The sequence below is a fragment of the Protopterus annectens genome, chromosome 6.part0 (assembly GCF_019279795.1).
Source record: "Protopterus annectens isolate FY-2018-M chromosome 6.part0, PAN1.0, whole genome shotgun sequence".
Taxonomy (NCBI): Eukaryota; Metazoa; Chordata; order Ceratodontiformes; family Protopteridae; genus Protopterus; species Protopterus annectens.
The window spans coordinates 1344207943-1344230442 of record NC_056737.1 but is presented as its reverse complement, the minus strand read 5'-3'; the positions used below and the strand labels follow the sequence as shown (position 1 = coordinate 1344230442).

General features: G+C 40.6%; 1 protein-coding gene across 2 annotated transcripts in view; it reads right to left on the bottom strand.

The window, feature by feature from the left end:
- The window catches only part of PDIA5 (protein disulfide isomerase family A member 5), a 2083676-nt gene that overhangs the window by 1516208 nt on the left and 544968 nt on the right, over window positions 1-22500 (bottom strand). The window contains exon 3 of one of the 2 annotated variants that reach the window (XM_044074910.1): window positions 13158-13245. The exons of the other annotated variant lie outside the window; for it this stretch is intronic. Coding sequence (XP_043930845.1) covers window positions 13158-13245 — 88 coding nt within the window. The remainder of the gene's footprint in view (window positions 1-13157; window positions 13246-22500) is intronic. 2 annotated transcript variants of the gene reach the window in all.

Sequence of the window (22500 nt, the reverse complement as noted above, 5' to 3'; positions counted from 1 at the left end):
GCAGAAGATTTAATGACTTTTAGTTCTTCCTTGAGGGCCTGACAGGTGGTTTGGTGCCTGACTTCTGGAAAGAGGCAGTTCTACACAGATGGGCTTAGTTTTGAGAAGGATCTTTCTCTTACTGTTGTTTTGAATCTGAGTCTAATTTGGTAAAGAAAGCCATCATGGCTGCCTCTGAATTCTTTAAATGGTGTTTTGACTTTTAGTGACTGTGAAGCCTGGTAGAGATAGGTGAAGGCTGCCAGCCTAGTCAAACAGAATTTGGTACATAATTCTGTCATTTGTAAATATGAATGTTGAAATACAGGCTTGTTTTCTTAAATGAAAGAATATGCTGTGAAATGTTGAACTTCAAAGAAATGTAATAACATTGCCCTCTGCTGTAAGACCAGCATTTCATGTCCGTCCTTTGAAGTTAAAATTACTTCATGTCTGTCCTTTGAAGTTAAAGATCTGGAGTCATTCAGTCTGGGCTAGCACATTATTTCTGTTGTTTTCACCAAGAGTTAGACTGCTAGATTTAAACATGCAAATGATTTTTATTGCTCTGGTTTCTGCCTAGGTGTAAAATAATGTAGATGCAGTTTCTGTTGGCCTGGGAACCCCAGGAAGTTGTGAAGAATGATGCAATGTTTATCAGAACTGCAATTTCAATTTAAACAGAGAGAACCAGGGATTATTAAGCATTTTTGTCTTGACCATTCAACTCACAGCACTGCCTGTTGTCATACGTAAGTTATCTTAGACTTGCATTTTCTTTTAGAAATATCTAGGAACTAGAAAGATTAGACTAAGTGTTTTTCTGTGCTGTCAGTACTTTACTACTGTGTTATTTTAAGTATTTATCTGTGATCTCTGAACTCTTAACTAGCACTGTGTAGCAGCAAGTATTGTCTTGTGTTTTTAATTTATGATTAAATATTCTTAAACCCTTTTAACTGTGGCTGCTTTGTGTAGAAATAAGTTAAGCATTAAGAGTACATTGCATGCTTATATCGATCCTGTACCAAGTCATTCTAATGAGCCTTGACTGTTTAGTCACACTTACCAATTGGATAATAATATTGCACAGTAATAATTGGACACCCTTTTAAGGGCTTTTGAGTAGCTGATCAGTATTAGTGGATGGTGGAAAGTGGAACTACCGTATAGCCTGGGAGAAAGAGGCACCGCTGGAGAAACTGTGCCAGCCTTCCCCAGGAGTGCATGGGTGGTTGTATAAACTCTTATCTCAAAGTGCGTCTCTGTGAGTGTGTGTGTGTGTGTGTGTGTGTGTGTGTGTGTGTGTGTGTGTGTGTGTGTGTGTGTGTGTGTGTGTGTGTGTGTGTGTGTCAGCTACTTGGGCAGGGACAAGAAACACTGGTTGGACAGAGAGGGTGCTAGAGGTTTTAGCTTGCCCACTAAGCAGAGATCTGGACCCTATAGCTGTGCCAGTGGGGAGTCTTATTGGGGACCTGGAGAGCAAGGGAGCGACCAGCCCCAAACTGACTGTGATCTCTGTGTGCTCTTAAGGAAATTTGCACTTTACTGTGTGTATTTGTTATTCTTTCCTCATATATGAGACACCCTCACTAGTGTTAGTGGTGAGGATTGAGGTTCCTTGATTGCTGGGCCAGGGCACGGGTGTTGATTAATATTTCTAAAAAGCAGAGATTAAAATAAGGTAACTCTTCAATTTATGGTCAGTTTATATCATTATGTAGTTTACAGTGATGGGTGTTTGGCTCTGCAAGAAGGGCAAACCTACACAAATGAAAGTGACCTGTACAGTGGGTATTATGAGTTAGCACTGGAATGATATGCAAGCAGTGGGAAACCATATTCAGTTTTGGAAATAAGAATGTTACACACACTGGCTTGTCTAGCTGGAGATAGAAGTGTCCTTCTGCAACAGTTTGTGTTAGGGTTTTGCTGACAACAGTGTTTGTCTGATTGGTAAAAGTTAGGGTAGGGTCAAGTGTCAACCCAAGCAAAGTAAGTATGCTCTAAGCTGTTATGAATGACATTCCCAATGTCATCTATAATTTGTGTAGGAGGGATGTTCAGTGACTGTTGTAGAGTTGTGAATACAATAGCTAGAAGCCATTTACTTTACATACTTATATTGTTTACAAGCTTGCAAGCTACCACCGACTACAGGCTTACAAGCTATCACTGAGTTTACTTTAGCAGTCAATCAGTTTATAGACATCATATGTAGAATTAGCTCTCCAGTCATAGGATTCTTCTAGTAAGGAATTCGACATTTTCTAAGTTCTTTGAGATAAATTTTTCAGATACTACAAAACACAGCACTGTACTCAATAATGGCTCATATCCAAAACATATTACATGGTACAATGATCTCACTGAGTGAATAGACATGTGCTTTAGACAAAGACGGCCTACAGAATATGCTTTCTTAACTTTGGCAGACAGCACACTAGTCAGAGTTTAAACCGCTATCTGCCATTTCCCTTCACCTTTAATGATATCACTATTTCTTATGATCTGCATATTTATCTGGTAATCTGAATATATGTCCCTTTTGTCAAGTATCATGATGCCACACCTACTGACCTTAAAAAGCAGGTCATTACTATTGCATGAGTTGCATATTTTTTTGTGGAGCATCTTTGAGAACCTTACATCTTTTATTAAAGAAATTGGATTTTACCCAGACTGCAGATTAAATGAAGGAAGTCAATTCCCAACCAGAGTTTGGTCTTCAAAACCTGCTCCAATTGATTCAAGAGGAGTCCACCAAAATCAAACTGCTCCAGACACAGCTGCATGGCAATAACTGCACAAGCTAGTAACTTCAGTCTACAACACCTAAACATATGTACTAAAATTTGATTTGTGCAGCTGTTATCTGCATAAAATAATAAAAAAAACACTTTCTGTTGGGGGAGGGGTCACCCTGCTCCTCCACAAGGGATTCTGTCCCTATAACTCCCTTACTTTATTATTCTCAGTCTAAATTCAAGCATCTAAAGGAAGACCACTCAAGAGCCTTGGCTCTCTATGGCTTTGGCTAGCCAATGTGAACAAGTGCAGGAGGTGATTCAACTCACTACTTCATTTCCAGGAGCATTCACAACAGGGTTCCTTTCTCAACCTTGTGAGCACATTAGATGTTGAAAATGACTTCAAACTAGAGGAGGATAACGTGGTCAACAGACAAGACATACAATGCATACTAGGTGGATATATGAACTATGCACTTAGAACTGGGAATGGGGATGGGTGGGTGTTCATACTTCTCAGCCTCAGCTTGGGAATCCCACAAGTCCAAAGGAAATGTGTTTCTCAGAAATGTAGGAACTCAAGCTTTTTATAAGAGGGGTGGGTGCTAGCCCCGCTCCGTTCGCCCTTGCTCACCCATTCCCACCCACCCCCATTACAATTACCTTTATACCTAACTATTCCTCCCCTTCCTGTCCCACTAGCCACTACAATTCCACTTCCTGCCTATTGCCACAACTACCTTACTAATCTGTCAATCTTGTCAACACCACTTCATCTATACCACTGTCTCTCTACCTACTCTATCTGATCATATTTTATTCCAACATGTATTATTTTCTAATATCTTCTACACTACTCCTTATTCTCTCTATCTCCACCTCTTACCACTCCAATCTCTCTGACCCACTCCTATGTTCACCAACTTCTCACTCATACAACATATATCCAACTGCTTCATCTTTTACTATCTCCCCTAATCTCTTTACTACCTCTATCTCAAGTCTATATAAACTATCCATAATACAGGTTTTAATCCTTCCCACAAAGCTACGTCAAAACTATACAAACTCCATCTAGCATCTACTACACACTCTCTCCTCACTAAAAACCTACTTTGTTCTGGAAATATCCATCCCAACCCTGGCCCCTCTTCTCTCCCCAAAACTACCTCTACACTGCCCCCATCTTACTCCTCTAACAGTCACCAACCTCAGTCACAACAATCATCTCCATCCAAATACTTAACTATTTACTCATTTAATATTCAGAGTCTAGCAAATAAAGTCACTGAGCTGCACTCATGGATAGCTCTCAAAAACCCACATGTCCTCTCCCTATCTGAAACCTGGCTCAAGCCACAAATCTCAAATAGTGAAATACTCCCACCAGGTTATAATATCTTCCGATCTGATAGACCTGTAAAAAAAGGTGGTGGCGTGGCCATCCTCTACTCAAACATTCTTAACCTCTCACCATACCCTTCCCCAATTCCTGACTTCCTCCCAGCTGAAATCATCATCCCTAACTGCCATCTGAATCCCCACAAAAACTTGCAATTACCTCTATCTACCTTCCTCCTGGTAACAATCTGCCCATTCTTGAAAACATCCTATCCTGGTTCTCCCACAACATACCATATGAGACACTTATCTTTGGTGATGTCAACACTGATTGGTCCAAACTCACAACTGACTCCCCCCCCCCCCCCAAACTCAGTATCCACCTACACGGCTTCCACCAACTTATAACATCCCCCACTCGCTTCCATAAAAATTCCACTTCCAGCTCCATCATAGACTGGATCCTTTCCAATTCCCCCCACCAATCCCACAATCCCACCACCTTACCTGACTCCCTCAGTGACCATCTCCCTACCACCATCTTAAGACACTACTCCCATATTCCTAAACCCTACCTTATCAAAGACTGTCGAAAACTATCGACTTTCAATTCATCCCAATTTAATTCCATTTTCCACAACATAGATTGGTCCATTATAAAACACCTCCCCCTAAACGATGCTGTAAGCACTTTCAATAGCATCTTCATGAATACTCTAAACTCCTTAGCCCCCTCCAGGAAGATCAGAGTAAAATCAAACCATGCTCCCTGGCTCTCCAAAGAAACTAGGTCCCTTATGAAACAAAGAGATGATGCTTGGAAAATCTGGATTAAAACTAAACAACCACCTTTTCTTCAAAAATACAGGCAACTGAGGAACCTTGCAAAAAAACATACAACTAATGACAAAAAGTTATACTATAGCTCTGCTCAGCTTAAATCCAATCCTCGAAAATTTTGGTCAACTCTCAACATCTTCTATCCTGGAAAGCCCTCTAATACCTCCCCATACCTTAACTCTTCCTCTCAGGAAACAGCTACCCTCCTGAATAAACACGATATCTTCCATCCAAAATCTGGTAACCTCTAAGCCAAACTCTACTTCGACACCCACCTCTCCAAGTCCAACTAACACAACTTTGTTTTCTTTTGAGCCAGTTCCCATTACTTACATCAAATCTCTACTACTTGAGCTAAAACCTTGCTCTCCTTCCACTGACAATTTATCTCCTACATTCCTCAAACTTGCTGCTGACTCAATTGCCTATCCTGCAGCTATACTAATTAAATTGTTCTATTCTGGAATCAACTGTCCCCACCCTTTGGAAATCTTTCTTCACTATCCCTCTTCATAAAGGTGGAAACTCCACTGACCCCTCAAACTACTGACCCATTGCCATTCTGTCCCTACTCTCCAAGATATTAGAAAAATGTATTCACTCAGCTTCTCAATCACCTCCTCACATACCACTTACTTACCCCTACCCAACATGGATTTTGTCCTCACCACAGTACTACCACTGCCCTCCTCTCCTTCACTCATATCATTGCAGAGGCCCTAGACAACAATAAAATCATTTCCTTTCTATTCCTAGATCTCTCCAAAGCCTTCGATACTGTCTCTCATCCTCTACTACTATCCAAACTCACAAATTTCCACCTATCCCCCTCCGCACTTGCCTGGTTTAATAGTTACCTATCTGGCAGGGAACAATCTGTCAAATGGATCTAATTCTCCTCACCTTTCCTTCTCCACTGGTGTTCCCCAAGGCTCCATCTTGGGACCCCTTTTGTTTAACATCTTCACCAATGATCTTTACACCTCATGCAAAGAATCCTCCCTTATTCAGTATGCCGACGTATCCATCTCAAATAACATTCCTGAACTACACTCCCTGACCCAACAGGCCCTACTATCCACTGAACAATGGCTCTCTCACAACCTATTGATCCTAAATCCCAAAAAGACCAAACTCCTACTTTTCCTTCCCCGTTCTCTTTCGCATCACAAAACCTCATTTTTATTACATCTTCTAACAATACAAATATCCAACCTGACACCCACACAAAACTCCTAGGGGTTATTATCGATGACGAACTCAAGTTCAACCTACAAGTACTCCAATGTATAAAAAACAAACCAGAAACTAGGTCTGCTATATCGGAATAAATAATTCCTAACCCCTGAATTTAGACTTACCCTGGGCCAGGAACTACTCCTCCCCTCCCTCTTATACGCCGCCCCAGTTCTTACCAATATCCAGGCCGCCACTCTAAATAAACTGCAACAGACTTACCATAAAATAGCCAGATTCATTACTAACTCCCCATACAACTCACACCACTGCATTTCTTTAAACTCTCTTCAATGGCTTGAACTTCCCCAGTTTCTGCTATCTTATCAATTTCATATGCTACACTCTAGTCTTTATAAACCCTCCTTCTGTCCATCTCTATCTTCCTTAGTCTCCATCTACATCCCATCCCGGACCCTCCGTACTTCTAACCAACAATTACTTGATATCTACCACCCAAAAAGGTCAGTAGGCAAACTACTCTACAAACACTCCCTTGCCCATGCTTGGAACAAACTTCCCCTTGACTTGCGTTCAATCTCCCACACCTCACACTTTAAAAATGCACTAAAAGCTTATTTTCTCAATTCCAGAACCTGCCCTTGCCATGACACTACCTAGTCTTCCTTCCCTTTATGTACCCTCAAAAGGACCATACTTAGTACCTCATTACACCTCTCTCTCCAATGTGTCTACTATGCATTTGCACAATTTTATACAAACAAAAATGTTCATTGTTGACCTACTGAACTATATCAATGTAAAATTGTTACTTAGCTTCTTTTTAATGCAACTTTAACTTTATGCATGTATCCCAACATATGTGAATCGCTTTGCTATAACTGCTATTATATCAATATTGTTTAAAATTGTACTTGTTTTAAAATATATTGCTGGAGCTTTTCTCCTCGGGCCTCCACTGAAAATGGGCCACAGGCCCAGTTGGACAAACCCAGTTAACAAATGTCAATAAATAAATAAATAAATAATAAGTAAAAGCTGTAAAAAGGGCACTAATGGAAATACTCAATTGTCCACCAGAAAGTTGCTATTAAAAAATGCTATTCTTCCAAGTGGCTGGGTGGTTAGCTCTGAAGTGGTTGTTCTTCCATATCACAGATTCATTCACAATTATGGCCAGCTTAGAGTGTCCAATCCATCTACTGCATGTCTGATGCACTTGGAGAAAACTCTTGTGAACAAAGAGAGGGCATGTCAACTCAACACAGAAGGCACCCAGCAAAGAATCAAACCTCTTGCTCCGAGGCAAAAACATTACTAGCTGTGGCACCGCTCTGCCTATAAAAATGTCAACAGTGCCAGAAATACGGTTTCATCTACTATATCCATATCTACATCTTGGTCACATAGCCTAAATATACCATGGTATGGAACCTGTCTAGGTACATTATCCATAATTAGTTCTGCACGTCTATATTTTTCTCAGACATCTGCTGCAGGGATCTCAAGCTCTCAGTCCTCAGGCCTTACGCCTCAAGCAGCCCTCAAATCAGTACAATTTCCTGGTGAAGTACTACACTACATTCCTAGCCGCATTGACTCACTTTCTTTTCATCCTTCACTCTGTGGCCCTTGGCTGAATAAGCTTATCCTCACAAAGCCCTCACAGTCATTTGAATTTGAGATTCCCATGTTACAGGTTTGTGCTTGCCATTCCCAAGGTGAGTGCTTAATTTCACTTCCCTTACTCCTTAACAAATTTCCACTCACAGTTTACTAAACTCTATAGTCTCCATAAGGATCATCTCTCAAACTGCTGACTAACATGGCTTTTGTTTACCATCATGATCTCACATTGTCGCTCGGTCTTTATACTGCCTGCTCTCAGAGCTCTTCAAAATTCTCCCCTTCAAGTATCTATCAAATTCAAAGTCATTTATCAATGATCAAGGGGCTCTGTGCCAGTTATTTCACACACAAAGTACCCCATTGCAGAATAAACACTTCTTGGAATGGGTACACTATCAATGCTCAATGTTTTATTATAATTAAAGGAAAGACATTCTGTCCATAGTAATATATTTCAGGTTCATAGTCGCATGGATGGACAAACAAACGCACACATACATGGCTCATGAAAATCCAGATTCATAACTGCTCAACTATGATCATGTGATAACTGTGAACAGGTGAATTCACACAGAAGCTACCCCCTATATGCACACACAAATGCCAAATGCTTGCTGACCAGATACTCCACTAATTTTTCTATAACCAAGTGAAAGACTTTCTACTACAACAATTAATCAGCCTTTTTCCACACACTACCACCCCAGTCAAGATAACTTAAGACTGAGCAAGTTACAGGAGTTCAGCTGCTTTTATACTAAGACTAACCCCCACCTCCCAACTACCACAAATTTGGCTTTGTAACAGTTGATCCGTCACTGTGATTAACTAAATAAATATTGCCATGCAAAAGTTTACATGTCCAACTAATTATCCCTTTTTTAAAAGCATCTTCTCTTCCAAATTCAATTAAAAAGTCAACCAGTACAGATCTTTCATTTAGGATTCCTCTATACCTTTCCCTTTGTCTATAATCTGATATCACTCCCGGACAGGGAAGGCATTCACTAGCCTACAATCCAAAAGTCTTCTTGGCCTTTTCCCTTTCACTATCTAATTGATTATTCCAATACCTTGGTTCCTTTGCCAGCTTTCTCCAGTAAATTCCAGTCCTCTCTTGCCTATTCTCTTCAACCCTAATTGCAGTCATCCCTATTGGCAGAATCTTGAGTCTCCATTCCCATGTTGGCTTAGTTCTTAGTATACTTTCTGCGGCTCTATGTACATAATATTCTGTATGTCTGTTGTCATTCTCCTTTAGGATCTGCATCTAAAATCCTAGTACTTTATATCTTGAACAATCCCCTGCTTCTTCATCATCCCTTTCCAATTTGAATTGCAACTTTCTGCTTGTGTTATGTATAAGAGCCTTAACTGTGTAGCTCTAAAATAGCCCTTCAGTTCAGGTAATCCTAAACCTCCTTGTTCTACTGGGAGGGTCAACTTATCCTACTTGACTCTTGCCCTACCCATCAAAAAAATTATTTCAACTCTTTGTTAATTGCTATCCACAACTTCTCCTTTGGCTGACAGAAATATGCCTGACCTGTGTATAAAATTAAAGGGTCTAAAAACGTGTTTACTGCTTGCATCTTGCTATCCATATTCATAGGCAAGACCTCCCAGTTTCTCAGTTTTTCTATTATCTTTTTAGTCTCTTCACATATATCCTTAGCTGCTATAACAGAATCCTTTTTAACCCATTCTCCTAAACACTTATTTTATCATCTCCCCATAAATATGGGTATTGCTGAACCAATTCCTGTATAGGCCAGATTTGGAGCATACACACAGTATACCCTTTCAATTAACAGTTCTGCTGTGAAACACCAGCCCAGTTGCTTATTTGTGCCTTCATAATAAAATAGTGTGTTCCCACTAGTTTCTCTGGCATAGCAGAAAATCTCAAGTTTTCCCTATATGCTCTGTCTTCTAATGCTACCATTTTTTAAACATCTCTTCTTGAGCAGTCTCATACTCAGTCATCATTTTCTTCATTTCAACCTCTGATTTTTGCAGTTTTATCAGCTCATCTGTATATCTCTTTAAAACGTCTTCTGTTTTTCCATAATTTTATTTGATTTGATATACTCCTTCAGTTCTCGTTTATGTTAATCAACCCTGGGCACATTTGACTTGCTTTTTCCACTAGATTACTGGAAGCCAGATCTTACACCAAAGCTGGAGCTTGAACTGCATTTTGCTGAACAGTTGCAAAATTCTTCCCACTCAGCATTTTCTCTTGATCCATTTCTAGCTGATTTTTTCAGGCAGTGCACTTACTAGTCAGCAAGTAAATTTACTAAAAGTGACAGAACTCCTGGCCTTGTGTTTCCGTTTCTTTTTTCACACTGGGAGAGCTGAAGTTAAGCTGTTGATCAGTGTGCAGTCATCTAGGAAAATGAAAATCTGCCAATTTAATGTTTCAGCTCATTACGCAAATAGCACCCTCCCACAAGAAATACTCATCATTACTTAAAAGGAAATGTATTAGTGGTCCACTGTCAATGCATAGCATGTCCCCCCTCCAAAATCAGATCACTGGCTTACAAAAATGAATACTTACAGTGAGGGAAAGAAATCTCAGCTAGAGTCCTTTATATCCACAGCAGACTTGGCACAGCCTCCCAAAGGTCTCAATGTTTCTTTTTTGTTCAGCCCCTCCACCTTCAGCTATTAACCCTCCTCCCCAAATGCCTATAGCTCTATTCACTTCCTTCTCAGTGACAGCCCTTCCACTCATTCATTCCCAATAGGGTAAGAGTAGAACACCAGGAGTTGAGCCATAATATGTGGTGGATTATGCTCTTCATTAGCAAAGAGCTGTTACTTGCTTCTACAAGTAAGCCTGCAGAATGATCCTACCTCCTTCAACAGCAGGGCATTTAGACAAGTTTCTTCGGTCTTCACTGGGAATATAGGGAATATAGCTACACCTAGTGTGTCCCCAGACATGCAATCCAAATCCTTCTCCTGAAGACGGAAGAGTAACTTATTCCTTCTCAGATGACAGCTTCATCAGGTGCACCTGAGCTATTAATCAGACTCAGGTCACCTGGGCTGTAAGACTAACTAGTCAGAGGTCTCAACTGGTGGCAGTTGCAGCAATGTACAGCAGTATGCAACATGTAGGTACATCATTTCAGACATACAGATAATGTTTTATAATCCTACTTTCGGGTCTTGTTTTGGTTCTTATTTAATTACAAAGTAAATTAGTTAATTCTGTTAAATTGTTCTCCTTATAATTAAAAATATGGAGCTAATCAGCAGTTATTAAAAAATTACCTCTAAATGAGTCAAGATAAACCAAATTACCACTGCACCCAATGTAACAGCATTGCTACTGGATGCCAAGATAACTCGGCACATACAAAAAGGTGTTAAACTAGGTCTATTATTACATTTTTTATATGATTTTTGTTAGGGTCCACAAAGTTATTGATACAGCAGTTTAGCATAAAACTGTTTCAAAACTGATAAGATAACAAACCTGGCTACTCAATTTCTTTGCAAGGTGGAGATAAAGATTCTACTTAACCAAAAAGCTTATTTTCACCCATGAGTGACGGTCACAAGTATTCCCTTATGAAGATCCCATGAAACCAGTTTCACGTAGCATTTTCATACCACAACTTCCTCTGAAAAGCTATTACATACATTTACCCTCCTCAAATGCTGCCCTCAGTAGGGCTACCACCGGATTCTGTTTTATGCAAGACAGCCCACACATAGCCAGTTACATCCCATGACAAAACATGAAACAATGGCAAGTGTCATGAGATTTTAGAACAAAAAGTACTTCCTAGGTTTCCTTTATAGTTCTGCAGAATATTTACCACCATATATACAACAGCAAGGATCACTCAAATTTTATAACTCTGTGATTTTACTTTGGCAAAAAAGGAAAGTCTACTCTCTTGCAATGTTTGTGGTTATGGTCTCGCATGCAAAATCGTATGCTTCCATACAAAACATCCAAGTTTAGGAATCTGAAAAAGGTGGTAACCCTATGCCTCACTATCTACATTGTTTGTTCTGCATCTCCAAACTTTGACCTTTTGTTTCCATACTCCCTCTCTGTCTGAAACTTAGTACCCTCTTGGATTCTACAAACTGCCTTGAACTATCTTTAATATTTACAACAGGACCTCCAGTCTCACAGGGTTTTCAAAGTTCCATACAGCTTCTGATGTAAGCTGTGTACTCTTTCTTACTCCCTTCTTTCTTCTCCCCAGTTTTATATTAATACAATCCTAAAAGCATATGACACTCCACACAGGGACTCATCAACTGAATGATCAGAGGGATAACTTCCTGATTTGCATCTTTAAGGACATCTGACCTCTTGTTTTTCTTTCATACTGCATGCTTTCTCATGGAGCATCTAGACAGCTTGGTGGTGTAGAAGGATAAGGCTGTGGCTATGAATCAGATGATCTTAGACTCAGACAGTTGTCTGGACCCTAGGGAAGCCATCTGGGGACAGAATTGGTGTGACCAATATCTGCTCACCTATTACAGAGCTGAGGACAGTGGTACAACCTGTCAAGGCAAACAAGAGGGCACCCAATCCGAGAACTTTCAACAGTACAAGATAATATATAAGGCTCAAGTGTGCAGTCTTTGCCAAGTAATGTGCAGCACTGTAGCTGCAATCAGCAGGCATTACAAGGCATGCATCAGCCACAGAATGCGGAATCAGAAGGAGGACTAAACGGAAACATCCCTGATGGCTAGATGACTCCCCCCCCTTACCAGCTCTCACCTATGGGCAACAGAATGAGCTGGTAGAGTCATGATACTTATGATGGTTATCAAACAAAAGGGGAAAATTGGATTAAAAATAAATAAATAAATGCATGGGTCTTATCACATGAGAATTTTCAGATCCTATCCCCTTTTACAGCTAATATCGCCACACCAGTTCATACTCATCTCACAAATGCATATACTCAAATGCCATACTTTTGGCTGTCCTCTAGCATTGTAATTACCTTTCTCATCTTTTCTCCCCAATGGAGGGTTTATAATTACAACACACGTGAATACAATGATCTGGCATCCCTGGCTGCAATTAAACAGGATATCCAGTTAATCTGTATTTACCACTTCTGAGACTGACAGTGCATGTCTTTGATTTCAGATGTGTTTAAAAAATGTGTGCAGTTTTACAAGCCTTTTCTTGATTAATTTTCTTTTGATTTTGAATCTATCACTAAAGTTTCAAAGGGAGGATACAAATTTACTGGCAGTGTTTCAGTCTGTTAAAATCTAACTGCTCCAAACCCATTAATTTAAAACCAACATCAGGAAAATACAGATCAGCTTAATTTTACCTGATGCAACAGCAGATTACATAATAAGCATACGTTAAATATTTTGAAGACACATCTTACATCTATTATAAAAAACACTTACCCACAATCCACCCATGCAATTGTACCTACACCTTTCACAGCGTCAGCCACATCAGACAGCAATTTGAGTTGACTTTCAGCTACAGCAGCTGTAAAGCAAAAATAATAAATATAAGAGGCTCATCCTATAAGTACTCATTAATAATTTGCCTTTTGTACTATTTACTGCATTAGGCTACAGCAGTGACCATAAAGTTGTGCCATCTGGAATAAAGCCAAACAAGAACACCACAGAGTGCCTGCATAGCTCTCAGCCACGTTTCAAAAGTGCATGGTATGTTCAATACCAAGGCAGTACATTCAAAAAGACTATAAAGGATAATATTCTGGGTTAGATCAGAGTGTTTCCCTATCACAATGGCTAGGAAAGAAACACTGATCATCTCATCTCCAAGACTTATCTTATTTCCCTGTGCACAGAATTCACAATGTCTCACTCTAAACCATCACTTTGTATACACACTGGCATACTGGACTACAACAAAATACAATGCAAATGCAGGCTTCTGCTCTGTGTGTGGTTTGCAATTCTTGTACAAATGGCCTACTTTATTCTGATCTATTATCACTTGTAATATTTCATTTTATTGCAAATGTTTTAGAAGGGGCAAAAATGTAAATATTTTACCCAAACATGTCACAGACATAACTGAATAACTATCAAGAAGAATTCTTCCCAGCAACTCTGTGAAAACACACTCTGGTGGTGCGTTGCCTATGTTTATCCTTTCCAGCAATCAGCAACTGGCAAAATTCTGTAAAACCCAGACTTTAGGATGCATTTGTACCCTTTCCAACACATGCTATGACATCAAGCACAGAAAATAAGCGTGCTTTTCCCCTGAGCCTGCCAATTTAACCTCTGGTCTTTACTGACTTCTGCCCTACAAATCAACAAACTAAATAATGATACCTACATTACAAACAAATTACAAGCATACACTTTCCTTGACTTTCAAAGAACACCACAAGATGAAATTGTATGAATGAAATGCCAGTATAAAGAAAGATGGTGGATATAATCGTCGCCTTGCAAGTAAAACATCTTAAAACACCAAGGCCCTTCACAGTGTTGAATCTCAAGCCACTTCCCTAGCCTTCATTAAAGCTAATCTGATTGAGTTGTGACGTTTGATCACATTTGCTTGCTGCTACTATTTCTCAAAGTAAGCCTGCTGCAATGAATACAGTGTGTCGTTGTTGTGAGTGACCAAAATATAACTTTGTCCTGTATTGGGGAATTATTTATTTTCCCCACTGAAATGTGACCGTGAAGTTAGCATATGCAAGTAAGGGGGATGCCTCCTGCAAAGCACCGTTTTGAACAGATTGATATAGCTTTGAGATCATTTATATTCTTCATCATGTGTGATTGAGAGACTGTTTCTCCATCAGTTATGTCTCAGTCAGTCATAGGGAAAGCATGTCAGGCAGTAGCCATTGAGGTAAAGAAGGGGGAGGATAGTACAAAGAACTCAAATGATGTCTGAATGGACACATTTTTTAAGCATGCACTAGAGGCAGCCGTCTCCTCTAATGGAGTGGATGCTGACTACAGCATTCACCAGTAGGTGATTTGTCACCGGATAGCAAATGACAATACAGATGATAATCCGCCTGAAAAGTGCTTAGCAATTGCAAGCCCATCACTGCCTGGGCCAAGGGAGATGAAAATTCTGCTTTCAAAACTTGTGTGCCTGTTCAGGTAACACCTGAGCTAAAGGTGCACATCTTGGGTGTGAAAAGCTCCCTCACCCCTGGTTGCTACCCACAAAGAAACAAGGGAGCTGAATGGACTGACAAGGAGCAATTCAGGAACTATCCTTGGCAAACAGCATCGGTTCATCCTAAGACACTTGCTCTTATGTAAAGCTAGACATGGTTCGCTACACACAAACAACTGAACCTCAGAAATCCTAGTCTCAGAGGGGATGTCCTCTAGCAACATAGTATTCCAAGGAATGAACTTCATAAGTACTGAGCAGACAGGTTTGAGGCAAACCTGACAACCTTGAAATTAAGATCCTACAGAGGGGAACAGATCTTTAAAGAGGAGTGAAGATGCACAGCAGTCCTTCAAGGAAATGCTTGACCAGCTTAGTGATGTGCCATAATTCTGCTCTCTACCAGGTCATGCTGTGAAGAGCAGCTGACACATGCAACTTAAATGATTTTTTTTACTTACCATAACAATAGATTCTTGTCGTCCTCCTCCATCCCCCTTGACTTATTGGGCTATCTGCCTCAATGCAGACCAGAGCAGGCAACTGTACAACTTGAGCTCTCCCTCTACCATAACGCTATTTAAGAAATACTATCCTCACATCAAGTTTGCCTTGATAATGGGCCAAAAAAGGAAAATTACAGTCAAGAGTAATGCTTCAGATATTAGTCTATTAGGTTCCTCCATGAAAAGAGAACACATGCCAATTTGGAAGGGAGGTAGAAGGTGGGTTATCAAGATGGATGAAGATGGCAAGGACCAATCTTTGTTATGTACATAACTCATATATGTTGCCCCATCCATCCACCCTGACTGGTTTGGACAGATTTCTCAGCTACATGACATCCTGGATGGCATTACACCAAAATGCCCTACAGTATGGTAGGACCAAAAGCTGCTTTAGACCTGAAAATCAGATCCAGCTTGTATTGTTTGATAAAGATGTGCACTGTGACCAAGTTGCTGCGGCACATATCAACCATGGAGGAGTGTCTGAAATAAGCAAGACATGGATCTGGTTGAATCAAGGTGGGCAAATATCCTTTGAACTACAGACAAGGCGTATGCAGTCTGACAATCATCTATACAAAGTGACAATGGAAACTTTGGATCTCAGTTTGCTGTTAGAGAAAGACATGAGAACTTGGTTATCTTTACTTGTAGACTTTGCTCAATGTAGATAAAATGCATGTTGGTGATATACATCTATAGGATGCAAAATATACCTTTCATAGGTAGAATACCTGAGGGGGGAAAAGACAGGCAGATGGCTAGACTGGTTCAAGGCCAACTCTGAGGTTGCTAATGGCACAAAGGAGGGGGGTCATGTCTGACAGCAACTCTCGCCTTTGGGAAAAATCCAAGTTAAGTTTGTCTGAAGGAGAATACCTGCAGCTTCGAAACTCTCTTGGCTGAAGGAACTGCAAGAAAAAATGTTTTCCAAGAAAGTAATTTCAAGGAGGAAGATAAAACAGGTTTAAAGGAAGGCTGTATTAGTGCTTGCAAGGTCAAAGAAAGGTATCATGGCAGAAATGGATATTTAACTGGAAGTCTCAATACAGATATCCCTTTTAGAAAAGCTTTGCAGATTTTAAGGGACTCAGTGGAAGATGAAATTGAACTAGAATGGTAATTGGAAATAACTGCAAGATGAACTTTAATGGTAGAATAAAATGCCCCACACACAAAAAAAGTCTGCTAAAATATAGAGTGGAGGGAAAGAGAGCTACAAATGTGTCTAATCCTTTATCAGTAGCTCAAAGGGAAAACCCTTTCCACTTATTCCTGTAGACTTTATGCATGGAAGGTTTCCGAGAACCACATAACACTTGGACAACTTTAGCAGATAACAATGAACCTTTGGCTATTACTGGAGTTGAAGAATCAATGCAGTTAATCTGATAGACTTTGTCCAACTGAGACTCGTTAGATATATGGGAAAAGAAATCCAGTTTGGGGATCCAGTGACCATGTATGGGTCTTAAATAAAGCCCCTAGGTAAGGGAACCATATATATCTGGGACAGAAAGGTACAATAAGGATTACTATTGCCTTGTACAGAGATGCTTTCTGTACAAACTTTGTTATTAAAGGAAGAGGTGGAAAGGCATACAGTAGTCCAGATGGCCAAAGATGGACTGCAGCATCTCTTGGTGACCGCACCTCCGGTGGAAAAAGAGCAAAGTAGCTGCAGTGTTTTGTATTGGTGGGAATGGCAAAAGGGTTGCTATGATTCTGGCCATAGTGGCTGTTGATCTCCTATCTCACTACCATGTTGAGGGACCACTCTTGAGGCATGAGAATACATTGACTCAACTTGTCCACTATGATAATGGAATGACCTGGAATGTGCATTGTTATCATAAAGTACTATGAAGACATTGCCCACTGCCGCAGACTCATAACATCTTGGCCAAGCAGGTAGGGGTGAGAACCCCCTTGTTTGTTGATGTACAGTACTACATATGTGTTGTCTATGTGGATGGCAATCACAACCTGAGGAAGAAAAGTCCTGAAGTGCCTGCAATGCTAGGACTGCCCTCATTCCCAAAACACTGATGCGAGAATGGGCCTTTAAATGAATTTACATTCATTGGATTGCCCCACCCGGGGTGGGGCATCGATAGTAACTATGGCCTGGGGAAGAGTAAGAACATATGGATGTCTCTGAGATACTACAGAATGTATCCACCAGCAAATGCAATGATTGCACACAGCTGACAATATGACAAGGTGATGAGGACAGTGAGTGGGCTATGACCATTGAACTGGAAGCATCCACTGAAGAACCATTATGAAAAATCTCACATGTAGGACTAAGGTGATTGTCACAGCCATGATCCCCAATACTCACAGAATGAGATAGGGCTAGGGAACTCTCTGTCTTGAGAATCTCCTGTACTTGTAGAAGAAGGGAAGTCACCCTTGATTCTAGGAATCTTGATATCGGAAGAATTGTAAACAAACGGCATCCTACAATATACAGGGATTGCACTGTCTCTAGATGTGGCTTTCCAAAATGTACATAGATACTCAGGTATTGACACAAAATGAGCAAACAGTCTCTTGTTAAGATTAAGGATTCCTTTGTGTTTGCAGTAAGCAACCAGTTGTTTAATTGTGGGGACACTCTGCACCTTTGTAGTCTGAGATGTGGTGCTGCTGCTACTGCTATGCATTTGCTGAACACTTTGGGGATGGGGGGGGGGGGTGAGCCTAAAGGGCAAAAGTTTAGAATTGGTAATGACCACGTCCCAGCCAGAAATGAAAGTATCTTCTGGTCTGCCTTGCGGCAGTTATGTGATGGCAAGTTTATTGAAGGTTTATAGAACACATCCAGTCCACTTGCCTGAGAAGCAGAAGAATATACACTGCACTGTGGCCATCCAGAACCTTGTCTTATTTTCATGCATGTTTATGCAACTGAAATACAGTATTGGCCTAAGTTGCTTGTCTTTCTTGGGAAATAAAAACAATCTTGATTAGACTCCAGATTCTCTCTGCCCCGGTGAGATGTACTGGATGGCTCTTTTTTGTAACAGTTGATAAATTTCTTGAGCTGTAGCTCATTTTTGGTTGAGCTGAATATATGGGGCAGCAGTGTGAGATGGGGTGGGATCAGAAAGAAATGGAAAAGCTTAGCTCCTAGATGATTCTCTTTATCCTACAGTCTTGGTTGGCCACGCAGTTTTGAAGACGAAGAGAGAAGCATGCTTCTAACCATCTCCAGGAGTGCTGAAAGAATTTGTCAGGAAGGGAAAGGGCCTCTAAAGCTTTATTTCTGCAGACTATTATTGTTGCTCCCTCTGCCATGGGGAGCCCTATCAGAAGAGGAGTCAAGGTAAAAAGGCTGGGATTTCTTAAATCCAAGTCGTTTTCTAGCACTTCAATTCCCAGAAAAAGATAGTTGAGGTGTACAGGAATGGATGACGAAGTCAGAACATTTTTGCCCTCCTGCTTGCTCTTTGTCAAAGTGCCCTTAACAATGGGACCAAAAATGGATGATCCAAACGGACATTATGAAAGCACACTTTGAAGTTGTCCACAATACAGTAAAGTCTCAACCAGGCATAATGGCAGATGGCTATGCCAATGTCTGCTTTCCTTAAGGAGACATCTGCTGCATTAGAAATTAGCCTCATAGGTTGGTGAGAGCAACATAGTCAACAGCGAAGTTTCTATAGTCTTTCTACTCTGTTATTGGGCAGCAAAAGAGTTCCCTCTGGAACCCATTAATGGGGGGAAATGGAATCACATGCCCTCAGGGAAAAAGTTCCTGATGTGTGAACTCACTTCCCAAACTGGTCCTTAGCCATGGATTGTTAATAAGGGGAATGAACAGAAAACATTCTTCTGACCATTCCTTTTTAGGTTCATAGGTAGGTACTAGGCTATCTGCCGAAGGCATTTATAAGCCTAGCCGGAATGTGTTGGCTTTCGCCTACCCCTTAGATTAGTTCCCTGTGCCTCTGTCCAGCAGAGCCATTGAAGTGATCCCTGGGGTAAACTTTCTGTTTCCCATCCACTCATCAAGGTTTCTCTTGAAGAGGGTTAGTGAGGAGCTCTGCCTAATGTAGACTGGAATCTTGTTCCAGAGCATGGGAAGTCTCTGGGACAGGAATCTATCCCTCCAGCACATCCTATTTATTGTTGTGGTGAGGTTTAGATCCCTGCAGCATGTGTCTCAAGGGCAAATTCAACAGCTCTCTGCAAGGCTCAAACCCAGGACCCTGTACACTACAGTCACAGTAGTTAAACACTAAGCCATCACAGCAGTTGTGCTGCTGCAACCACAATGAAGTCCACATGTGGGTCTTCATTCCAATGGAGATTATCCTTGGATGATCAAAGAATTTAGTCAGGTTTTTGAGTAACTGGTTCCCCTTATAACGTCTACACAACTACATCAAGTAGTTGGTTGGCAAGAGGCCCCACTCCAGAAATAGATGGACCTGTCCAAAAACCTCAAGGAACACTTCCCTATAGAATGAAGGTGTGACAGTGATACAATTACCCTTTTGTCTAAGTAAATCCGTAAGTTCATCATGGGTGATGTTATCAAGAGACAAGGGAGAGCCTTCCTCTTCATCAAGGACTGTCTCTTTGGTGAGGGATTCCTACAGTGAATCCAAATGCCTACTTTTGCACTTACACTGCTTGTGCAATTCAGGAGGGAGAATCAATTAAAGTGTTAGAAGTACTCTCCCTTGTTGTAGGTAAAGGTCAAGGCCCTCATGGCTGTATTGTCCATTGGTAGAATGGTGAAAACTAAAGGTTGTAGACAAATCAGGGTTCCAGATGGAACTGAAAGAGAAGAGACACTCCCTTCCCATGATGGCTGACAGACTAATATCCTCTCAAAAGCCTTGAAAATAAGACATCTACACCAAACACACGGAGGAAGACATTATCCAAGCAAGCTCAGTCTACGGTAGACAAGATGGATACACAAGAAGAATGTCTTCCCATCACAGAGGTGTCAGTTAGATACAAGAAGGCAGAGATCTGTGAAAAAGGCTAAGGCACTCGAAGAAAGAAATGGCACCAAACAAGTTGGATCCAAAGCTAGCTCTGAAAGTTCAACTTTGAAGCTTTCAAAGCCAGGTGCATCTTTGGAGCCAAGTGATCAAAGTCAAGAGAGTCGGATGAATTACTGCAACCAAAGCCACACGAGCAGTAGAAACTGACAAGGTCATGACAAGGGAAAACCACAACTCTGTAACCACCAAAATGGAACCAAGGAAGGAGCAAAAGTAATGGGAGTTGGAGAACCAACTCTGTCATCCACCAGTGCAGAGGGGTACAGAATGAACCCCCATCTCTATCTCGGGTTTCACAAATGTTCACGTCATCTGCTCCTAATCAAACTCAAGGACACTTCTGGGGGACCTAAGAGACCTAATGGACACTATATATGAGGGTCTGGAGATCAAACACCTGGAAAGTTCCTTCTCAGATGATTGCAAGCAAAGAGTCAGCATCTTCTTTGGGGAATGGTCAGGGATGACTATCAGCTTGGATTTGAAGGGGTATATGCTGAACGTCTCAGAACAATTGTGTCCCACTATAGCTGGAACTGAACATGGGGGCAAAGCAAAGGGTTTCTGTATCTGACTCCAGAGAAGACAAGATCTGAACATCTGGTGATCCTTCTCTTCACCTTTATTGTTATGTCAGTCTTTTTCGTTCTCTTTCTCCTTTTCTGGAGGTTTGGGCATCTGCTTCTTAGCTCCTTTAAGTTGCTATGAAGTAGTAGTAGAAGCAGGTGTGGTACAGTCTCTTGCTGTAGGAAGGCAAAGGCCCTTTTATGATCAATTTATTTTTACAGTCCAACAAGGTATGCTATGCAAAGGAAAAACAAATTTCATAATCGCTGTCAAAGTGCTTTGGCTACAAAAAGACCACATACTGTTGGTGCAGATCATGTGGAGAAGAAATTTGTACTCATACTTCAGGTGCTTCTTTAAACTTGAAGCCTTTTCCATCTCTGTGCAAGACTGGTGTGAAAAAAATCTTAAGTAAAGATAAGTAATGGATGAAGTCTATACAGAGATCAAAAATGGACTTGGGTAGGCACCTGAGAAAGAGGGAAGAGAAAAAAATATTTCAATGAAAGGAATTGTGTAATTAAACAATGCTATATGACAGAAAGATGACAAAAAAGAGAGAGAAAATAACTAGATAGATAAAATGAATATTTTCACTTGGCTGTAGAGATGAACTGAGCACTGGAGAACCTTGCTACTCTTTAAAGAGCAGTAAATAAGATCTGAAGAGTATTTGTCACATAGCATTATGGGAAAGAGCTCGAACACTGTACAAGCTGTACTGAAGAAGTTGCCAGCTCAGATCCGTTTTGAGGCATATAACGTGATCAGTTAAAATAAAACATAGGATCCATGGAATAACTGAAGCCTGAGACAAGTCATAATCACTCACAATCTGAACGAATTTCATACTACAGGGTACCATTCTGCCTAAAGCAAGAAGTGCTAATCATATCTCTCAACCTGGAAACATCAAAAATTTGGACAAGGCCCATGAAAAATAGGTACAAATCTGTATGTGGATTAACATAAAATTTGCATGCATAATTACATAACCCCACCCACTCCAATGAAATTGTGGGATACCAACTTTCAAACGTAAACTGAAGAACAACCAAAATATGGCACCAGAGTCCCCCTGCAGCCATTCCAGTGTCCCATTACCTGGCTATTTCACCCCATTTACCATAAACACTAATGTGCAAACTGCTTTACTGCTACAATGATTATATGGATTGTATTTTTACATTTTATAGCACAAAGCACAAACACTAATAGACATCTGCTAAACAAAGCAATACTGTCTCACAATGAAAACAGACTTAGCAATAAAACTTTTCTGCCCTTGAAACTCACATTCATTGAAACCCACACCACATCCAAAGAAAATGCATCTGGCCAGTGGTGAATAAAGATTACCTTTGGGCTGTTTTCAAATCATAGGCCCCTTGCACACAAAGCAAGAAACATACACGTGTTCTTCAATACACCTTCCTTACTTTATTAAATTATATTCCTTGTATAATACAGCACACACTTGTTAGACTTTGACCGCATTTTAAATTTATTGTTTG